This window comes from Grammomys surdaster, unplaced genomic scaffold, assembly GCF_004785775.1.
Source record: "Grammomys surdaster isolate TR1022 unplaced genomic scaffold, NIH_TR_1.0 164, whole genome shotgun sequence".
Classification (NCBI taxonomy): domain Eukaryota; kingdom Metazoa; phylum Chordata; class Mammalia; order Rodentia; family Muridae; genus Grammomys; species Grammomys surdaster.
This window is the reverse complement of record NW_021604612.1, coordinates 2,040,522-2,050,096: the sequence shown is the minus strand read 5'-3', so window position 1 is coordinate 2,050,096 and position 9,575 is coordinate 2,040,522. Positions and strand designations below refer to the sequence as shown.

Here is a 9,575-nt window from a genome sequence, read left to right as displayed (position 1 = left end):
CTCTCTCTCTCTCTCTCTCTCTCTCTCTCTCTCTCTCTCTCTCTCTCCCTTCTCCTCCCTCCCACCAGATCTAGCATGCAGCACTGTGCCGGGTGGCTGGAGGATTTGTGTTCTATTTTTAACCTGCATCTAAGCGTTCCTTTCACCTTTGAACAGAGGCACTGATTAGAAGAGAGGCGTTCCCAGCATGGTCAATTACAGGGAAGAGGGCAGAAGCCTTTGATAGCACAGCCAGGCTTGAGTTCCTAAGAGCTGAATTCATTCACCAAGCACTTATTAAACACCTGCTGTGTGTCCTGTACAAAGCGGCCTCCATACGGTTTTTAGAAAGGGGGCATTAGACAGAACTAAAATACCCGCCTTTAAGAACCTATAATTCAAAAGAAATTAAACAATTTTAAAAGAACCTGACTGGTTTCAAATCCCAAAAGCCGTCTGTGAAAGGCTAATTTAATAATCCCGTCTGTGTAAAACCAAGTTCTTACCTCAAAGAGAATACAGTTTATTCAGAAGCAAATATAATGTATCCCCTTGTGGAAGTGGTTAAATAAAGAAATACAGTCACAAAAATAGGAAAGCCATAAATCAGGGTATTTGCCAAGTCTCCATTCTCCGGTATTGGTTACTGCAACCTGATGGCATTCTTAGCTTTTATTCCATCTATCTATCTGTCTATCTATCTATCTATCTATCTATCTATCATCTATCTGTCTAATCTGTCTTCCTATCTACTTCCTGGTAGAAGCGAGTGGTCCCCTAAGTTAATACAACCCAGCGGTTTTCCTTGACAGTTGAGTAGGTCAGACACAGATGGTGGGCAAACACATGGCTCTTCAGATAGCCCAGGACAATTTTGGTTTTCCGCATCAATCTGTCAGCCTTGTAGCTCTTCAGCATCGTAGTTTGTTTGCTTGCTTCTGGCAACTCTGCTTTCTAGTTCCCCGTGTTGAGCCAGCGCTGAGTGCTGGTTTAAATCCCAGGGCACTAGGGGGCTCATTCCTCAGATCAGAGAGCGACTCTCAGGCCACCGGGCTGTGCCAAAGTTAGAAAGGCCACGGCCTTTCATACATGTTACTGCCATGAGCCAAGCGAGGATTCCTCCTACCTTCTGTGTCTGACATTCACATGTTAACACACTACAGCAGTGTTGTGCTTGAAGTTACAGTGACCAAGAACACAGGCTGGGCTAAAGAAATAGACCTAGAGGATGAAGGAAATGTTTTTAGCCAATCAAAACAGCTCTGCTTTATTTAGTCAGGCTGACCGAACCTGAGAAGCTGCTACCGGCAGCCACCACTGTAACCGTGAGCGAGACTCACCTTCCGCCTCTGGTTGCGTCTGAGTCCCCGAGTGGCTGTCTGGTGGATGTCCGGGATCTGTGCACCCTGAATTTAGATTCCATGCAGGAATGAAGATGTGACGCCACACTCTGAAGTCCAAAAAAAAATCATGTTTAGTCCCCCGTGCCAGCCTAGAAGGCCCTGGTGTGTGCCATTGGGAATGGCACCCTGTCTGTCTTGGTCCTTTCGAGAACGCAGGACCGTGTCCCTCTACTGTGTCAGGTTGCTTCACAGCCCCTTCCTGCTCAAGGTCCCTGAGAGACAAGGCTCTAACTCCTGCAGACACTGGGGAAGGAGTAGACCTTCGGGGCCGGGAGGGGCCTTGACCTCTCTGAAGTCTCTGTGCTCACTGCCCTCTGCAGGTTCTCCAATGCCTTCTCTTATTACGGCTTGGTTCTGCTCACCACAGAACTCTTCCAGGCGGGAGATGTCTGCAGCAGTAAGTACCACTTCCCTCCACCTTCACCCCCATCCCCACCCCACAAGCAGCCACACTCTATCCCCTGCAAGGTCGTGGCACGAATTCCAAGTTCCCAAGACTCTAGGCAACTCTGTGAGGCCAGAGTTGGCATGTGCCCCCACCTGTCAGGGCTCCAGCTCTGAAGTTAGCAGAGTGTACGGATAAACAGAGGCATCTCTGATAAAGCTCACTTGAGGAGAACGCAGCCAGCTTGTACAGAACCCACTCTTAAGAGCAAAGGGGGCACCCCCATTTAGCATGTGTGAAGCCCTGGGTTCATTCCCCACCACACACAAAAACACCTAAATAAATAAAATATCAAATTTTTGTTTTGTTTTTAAGGCAGAGGCTGGCCTCAAACTAATTAGGCTCCTGCCTGAGCCGCCTCAGTGCTGGGATTACAGGCATGTACTACACCATGCTTAGGTAATGCTGGGTTACAGAAATGAACCACCAACGTGCCTAGCTCCCTAACAGGCTTTTTATGTTTTTAGATAAGGCCTATGTAGCCCTGGCTAGCCCAGAACTCTCTAGGTAGACAAGGCTGGCTTCAAAAGCTACCATACCCAGCCTTCTATTGGGCTTTCTTTTTTTTTTTTTTTTTTTTTTGGTTTTTCGAGACAGGGTTTCTCTGAGTAGCCCTGGCTGTCCTGGAACTCACTCTGTAGACCAGGCTAGCCTCGAACTCTCGAACTCAGAAATCCGCCTGCCTCTGCCTCCCAAGTGCTGGGATTAAAGGCGTGCGCCACCACCGCCCGGCCTCTATTGGGCTTTCTAAGAACAGTTGTAGGACCAGGCAGTGGTGGTGCACACCGTTAATTCCAGCACTTGGGAGACAGAGGCAGGTGGATTTCTGTGAGTCTGAAGCCAGCCTGGTCTACAGAGTAAGTGCCAAGACTGCCAAAGCTACACAGAGAAACCCTGTCTCAAAAAAACAAAAATAAGCCGGGCAGTGGTGGTGCACGCCTTTAATCCCAGCACTGGGGAGGCAGAGGCAGGTGGATTTCTGAGTTCGAGGCCAGCCTGGTCTACAGAGTGAGTTCCAGGACAGCCAGGGCTACACAGAGAAACCCTGTCTCGAAAAACAAAAACAAAAATAAAACAAAACATCAAGAAAAACATACAGAAAGAAAGAGCAGTTGTAGAAGTGGAGAAATCTCATTCTACAAAACAGAATGCATTACGTTTCCATAAGCCTCCCAGGTTAGACCCTGTCTAAGATTAGCCCTGCGGCCCCATATGGAGCAGGAGCCAGGCTGGCGCTCAGACAGAAGTGTTCTCAAGAACATAAGCAACAACATCACACACAAGTGTGACAAGGAAGAGCTCCTGGCTTAGAAAGGCCAACAAGTGTCCTGGAGTCCCTCCCGGGAGCTACTGCTTCTGGCTGGTCAGGAACTCAGTTTGGAGCTTGTCTACAGAAGATCCCCAAACACTGGGCCATCTTAGCCTTGGGGGTCTCCTGATTCAGTTTTCACTGACAGCTTTGAAGGCGAGTTACTGCACATAGCTAAAATAATCTTTCCAAGCCCACCACCCCCATAAGGATCCCAAAGCACCTTTCCATCTGGGGAGCTCCACCCCTGCCCCACAGGGGAATTCCCCACTCAGGGTGGAACCCATCTCCCCATCCCCACCCCACATGCTAGACAAGCGCTCTACCACTCGTCCACACTCCCCACCTGGGAACTTTGACCCGGTGTCAGTGCCATTTAAACCCTCGCCAGACGAAGGTGATCAGCTGGGTGAGGCTCACGCATTTAGTCAGGTTTAAAAGCTCCCCAGAGGGCTGCATAAGGAGGCAGGAATCACCAGACAAATTGAAGAAATAAAAAGCTGCACAGTGTGCCCGTGTTCAGCCTCCTGGTCCGTTCTGTTTTGAGGGCGACACTGAATTCTGTTACTGAAGTCAAGGCAGAAGATAAAGGAACTTACCCTTGGGCCTAAGGGCTTGTGGATGGTAGTTTTATACACCGGGTGACGGGAAGGGACCCCAGGGATAAAGCATGCACTTAGCTGACATGAGGCCTGGGTTCAATATCTCCCACAGTTCACTCATTCACTCATGAAAGGGTCTTACTGGTATAAGACTTTGAAGAGATAGTATTGTCCGTGCTAACTGGGGGTGTTAATAAGTGGCTAAGCTAAGCCCCGCAGAAGTACCCAGTTGCAGATCTGATTGGGGGTGGGTGTGTGAGGTAACTGACTGAGCAGAGGGGACAGCCCTCAGGCAGTGGACATTTGAGCCAATCGGAGGACCCACTGCACTGTTAGAAGGCAGAGGTTGGTTGGCTTTTTCTGTCAAGAGCTACACAGCAGATGTTTCCAGCTTTGAGGGGTCTTTGAGGGCTATGCAATCCTAGTGTAGCCTAGCAGGAACCCCCATACAAGAGATGCAAGTGTGTGTGTGACAGAGAGAGAGAGAGAGAGAGAGAGAGAGAGAGAGAGAATGTATATGTGTGTCATGTACATGTGTGTGCACTCATGTAAATACTTTTTAATGCATCAGTTGTAGGGAAATGTCCCCTTCATCCAGCTAGAGATTTCCTGGGGTAAACAGTAGGGGTCCAGTGACTGGATGCTGTGGCAGGGGTGGGGTAGCAGCCAAGGAGCCCTTTTCAAAGGCCTGGTGAAGCCTGGATCTTGCTAGTGCAGTGCGGTATTTCAGGATGATTCCATTGGACATGAGAATTAAGGACACCGGCACATCCCCCAGGGTGGGTATAGGGTCTCAAGAGACAGAGTGCTACAGCCACACAGGGAGACTACTGGATTCTCTTTTTATGGATCAACTTCAGTGGGGAGGATTATTCAGGAGTTGAGGTCCGGGAAGGGGAAGGATAAGAACCTCAGGAACCAGTCATGACTCTCCCTGGACGAGGCTTTAATATGTTCGCTGTCTTTCTGTGGGGTTTCCCGGGACACTTCATGGTGTGGTGGGAGCAGGCAATTTGGAGGTGCTAATTATACAGAGGGCTCATTATCATGTGGCAGAAATCAGAAGTTACCTTAGTGGGTCCTGCCTGTGTTAAGGGGGGTGGGGAAGTCTGACGTAACGCGGCCCTAGGATTGCATTAGGCGCTAGGCAGTCTGCTTTTGCTCTGTGCTGACACAGCCTACCTCAAAATAGGAGAAAATGCATAAAACCTCACTAGTGGGCAGAAGCAGGGTTCAGAGAGGCCAAGCTACTGCTCTGTCTTTTGCTCGGGACTCACCCCTCAGCCCGTCTGTTAACCCAGCTCTTTCTGTGGTGTCTCAGACCCAAACCCCAGCACGGCAACCCCCAAGTCCTGGAGACTGGAATCTTTTATGGTTGGTTACCCAGCCCACTGTTCACAGGCAAGAAGGGATAGGATACAGGAGACTGCAGTGCAGAACTGTGTGACCAAGCACCCCTGCACCTCTCTCCCCACCACTAGTCTCCAGCCGGAAGAAGGCAGTGGAAGCCAAATGCAGCTTGGCCTGTGAGTACCTGAGCAAAGAGGACTACATGGACCTGCTATGGACCACCCTGTCTGAGTTCCCAGGTGAGGCTGGGGCAGAGAAACCTGCCACCTGTTCAGGATTCAAAATAAATACGTCCCCGTGCTGCACATTTTACAGTGGAGGCCTAGGGGTAGGACTCTGCGTGCAGGCTAACCTTTCTTAGGCTGGCTAGGGTCAAGCATTCTGTTGAAAGAGCAAGACTCCTGGGCCGTGGCAGCAAGCAGCAAGATAGTTGCAAGACTAATGCAGTGTACAGAACCTTACTGCAGCTTGATACTGTAGCAAGGGTCATAATAATGTCCCGTCCCACTGCCCTAATTGTTGGTGTGGGGGTGGAGGGGAGGGAGGCCGACTCTTCCCTGTTACTGTAACAAAATGCCTGAGGTTAGGTAGTTTACAAAGAAGTGGGGTTAGTGAGCAGTTCTGAAGCCAGCATCAGGCTTGGCTCTGGCCAGTACCTCCTAGTGGACAGTGGCACATGGAGAGGGCCCATGGAAGGAGAGACAAGAAGCCAGAGAGACAGGGGCCGTAGCCACCGTCCATCTTGACATCACTACACTGAGGCCAAGCTCCAGCACATGGTTCCTAGCGGTGTACCCTCAAACTCTGTCCAGACCACGGTACTGAGGAACCTCAAGCTTAAGAAGCACAGGACTGTATAACTGGCTGCCAGGTCCTCTGCCATTGCTCCAGAGGGGACAATGTCCTTGCTCTCGAAAACTGTTGTATAAACAATTCTGAAGTGGTAGCCTAGGAGAAGAGAGCGGCTGAGGTGTTATGTAGAGACGGAACCACGGAGGACCCTCCCCAGTCACCATGTGCCCTGGAAAAGGCCACATATGTGGGAAGGGGGGCATCAAACTTCCAAACTTAAACACCCTCCCTCCCTCCCTCCTCCCTCCCTCCCCATCCGAGAAGGACTATTTCGGATCCCATGCTGAACCAATACTATTAAAAGGAACTAAAGGTAGCCCAACATCACTTTGGCTCCTCCCACTTCCCATTTTTTTCCAGTTACTCTCTTCTGCTCAGCCAAAGCCGAGCAGTCTGCAGAATCCTCGCTACACCATCTTGCCTGGGTCACCTCCACAGACAACACCTTGACCTTACACCCTTGTCCCAGAGCCATGTAAGGGTTTGCCTGAGACACTGAACGTCCCAGTTTCTGGCAGAGCTCAGAATTGTGCCCCACACTGACAGTCATTCTAAAAATGTCTCCCTCAATAACATCAGGAAGGGAGAGCACAGGCTTGGATGGTTTTAGCTTCCTGTGACGTGACCGCTCTGAAATGTCGGCTCTTTGTTTCTTGCTATATTTGCTTTTGTTCGGAATATATATCACCCTCCTAGAGTAGATCCTGACACCCAATAAGCGATAATTAAATAAATGTGTGAAAACAGGGCTCTGCTAACATTTAATTAATTAATTTATTTTTGAGACAGGGTTTCTCTGTGTAGCCCTGGCTGTCCTGGAACTCACCCTGTCGAGCAGGCTGGTCTCAAACTCACAGAGATCCCCCTGCCTCTGCCTCTCCAGCGCTGGGATTAAAGGCGTGGGCCACCACTGCCCGGCTCCTTTTACTTTTTTTGAGACCTGGTCTCACTATGTAGCCTTGGCTACCCTGAAACTCACTATGTAGACCAGGCTAACCTCAAAGTCACAGAAGATCTTCCTGCCTCTACATCTTGAATGCTAGGATCAAAGGCAGCCAGTGGTATTTAATTTAGAAGGTCTATTGATGAATAATAGATATATAAGTATATTCTCAAAATATGATTATGGTTATATAGTAATAATATACTAATTAAAAGCACTATGCTGTACTGCCTCTATGGAAACAGGAAATGGAAACATACCATTTTACTAGTTCCATGCATAGATAAAGAAAACAAGGCTCAGAGAAGACCAGCTCCGGGTTACAAGGCAACTCAGTATTTATAAGACTTAGATCCAGCCGGGTAGCGGGGGCTCACACCTTTAATCCCAGCACTTAGGAGGCAGAGGCAGGCGGATTTCTGAGTTCGAGGCCAGCCTGGTCTACAGAGTGAGTTCCAGGACAGCCAGGGCTACAACAGAGAAACCCTGTCTTGAAAAACCAATTTTTTTTTTTAAAAAAAAGAAGACTTAGATTCAACTAGGTGTGAGTTCCAGCCAGGGTGTTCTGCTGCCTGGTTGCAGTAGATGCCATCTGTCTTAGTCAGGGTTTGTATTCCTGCACAAATATCATGACCAAGAAGCAACACATTGCTGTTCATCACCAAAGGAAGTCAGGACTGGAACTCAAGCAGGGCAGGAAGCAGGAGCTGATGCAGAGGCCATGAAGGGATGTTACTTACTGGCTTGCTTCCCCTGGCTTGCTCAGCCTGCTTTCTTATAGAACCCAGGACCACCAGCCCAGGGATGGCCCCACCCATAAAGGGCCCTCCCACCCTTGATCACTAATTGAGAAAATGCCTTACAGCTGGATCTCCTGGAGGCATTTCCTCAAGGGAGGCTCCTTTCTCTGTGATAAATCCAGCTCGTGCCAAGCTGACACACGAAGCCAGCCAGTACACCATCCTTCAGGTTCCCGTCAGTGCCCGTATCAGTTGCCTCTTAACCCATGGCCCTTTCCCTTAGAGACCTGAAACAGTACACACTCATCTCCTGGTTGCTGTGAAGAGATCAGAGACCCGGGGGTGGCTTCTTCCCAGGTCTCCCGTTTCACCAAATCCCACACAGATGCAGCAGGCATTGGTCCAGAGCCTGTCGTAACGTCTGAAAGCTGAGCTAGGCCAGAACCTGGAGCTCATGGATTTGCTGGGCTGGTCCACTCCCAGGGGCAGAGGATGGCATGGGGTGGGTCATTAGGAACCAGCTGAGAAGCTGCTACCTTGTCTCACTCTCTGGGCAGGTGTCCTTGTGACTCTGTGGGTCATCGACCGCCTGGGCCGTAAGAAGACCATGGCTCTGTGCTTCGCCATCTTCTCCCTCTGCAGCCTCCTGCTGTTCATCTGCATTGGAAGGTGGGTGTTGGGAGGACCCCCCAGGCCCTCACCAGGACTAAGTTAGGTTCACGGCACCTCATGACGGGCCACCCGGTTAGGCTCAAGGTCAAAGCCTCTGCCACTTTGTTATCTCTAAGAACCTCAAGTTTCCAGTTAACGTTTAATTGGGGCTGGCTTACAGTTTCAGAGGTTCAGTCAGTTATCATCATGGCAGGAAGCATGGCAACAGGCAGATAGGCATGGCGCTGGAGAAGGAGCTGAGAGTTCTACGTCTTAATCTACCGGAAAGCGAGGGGGAGGGGGAGGGGCTTGCTTGCTCTTTTGAAACCTCAAAGCCTACCCCCAGTGACACACTTCCTCCAGCAAGGCCACACCTCCTAATCCTTCTCAAGTGGTGCTGCTCCCTAATAACTAAGCCTGTGACTCTATGAGCCCGTGGGGACCGTTCTTATTCAAACTACATACAGGCGAGCTAATACAAGCTTTAAGCTCAGTATAAGAATTCCGGAGTATAACACAGTGGCCACACAAGTTGTGTTAAAGGTGATTTGTTTGATGGAAAGATACCTTGTTTCAAACAGACCCTATACTGAAGACTCATTTCTCTACTTTTCCAACTCCTAAGAGCCCCTGAATATACTTGACCCGCGAGGGGCCCCAGACCAATCCGGACTGGGAATCAATCAGTGGGCCACTGGTAGGGGGAGAGAAGGAACTTAGGTGAAAGGTTGGTGTTATCAAGAGGACCAGTAGAGCCGCGGGTTGGGGATCTGAAGTGGCTTAAAAATGCCAAATATAAGCCGGGCGGTGGTGGCGCACGCCTTTAATCCCAGCACTTGGGAGGCAGAGGCAGGCGGATTTCTGAGTTCGAGGCCGGCCTGGTCTACAGAGTGAGTTCCAGGACAGCCAGGGCTACACAGAGAAACCCTGTCTCGAAAAACCAAAAAAAAAAAAAAAAAGCCAAATATGGTCCGGCTAGAACCCAAGCCTCACACAGTAAGCACGTGCTCCCTCCTTGAGGCTCAGACGGGGACTTTAGTGGTTCAGACCACATTCCCTCCACTCTCAACCCAGCGGTGGGCCGCAGCCATCCCTGTCCGTCCGTCAGCGGGTGTGCTGGATGGAGATCGGTTATCTGTGAGAGCCGATCCTTATTGGCAGAACTTGGGGGTGCGTCTTTGCAGGTTTGCTGGGCGCTTGGCAGGAAGACCTCTGCAGACTCAGGTTCCTCCTGGGAATGTGGGATGGCCCAGAGAGAATCAGACACAAAACAACCCCCCCTGCTGTTTTCTTCCCCTCTT

The 9,575-nt window shown here is 50.1% G+C and overlaps 1 protein-coding gene across 1 annotated transcript in view; it reads left to right on the top strand.

Moving 5' to 3' along the window:
• Positions 1–9,575, top strand: part of Svop (SV2 related protein) — a 41,487-nt gene that overhangs the window by 25,511 nt on the left and 6,401 nt on the right. Inside the window, exons 10-13 of the mRNA XM_028765406.1 lie at positions 1,703–1,779; positions 5,220–5,327; positions 8,181–8,292; positions 9,349–9,385. Of these exons, the coding sequence (XP_028621239.1) occupies positions 1,703–1,779; positions 5,220–5,327; positions 8,181–8,292; positions 9,349–9,385 (334 nt within the window). The remainder of the gene's footprint in view (positions 1–1,702; positions 1,780–5,219; positions 5,328–8,180; positions 8,293–9,348; positions 9,386–9,575) is intronic.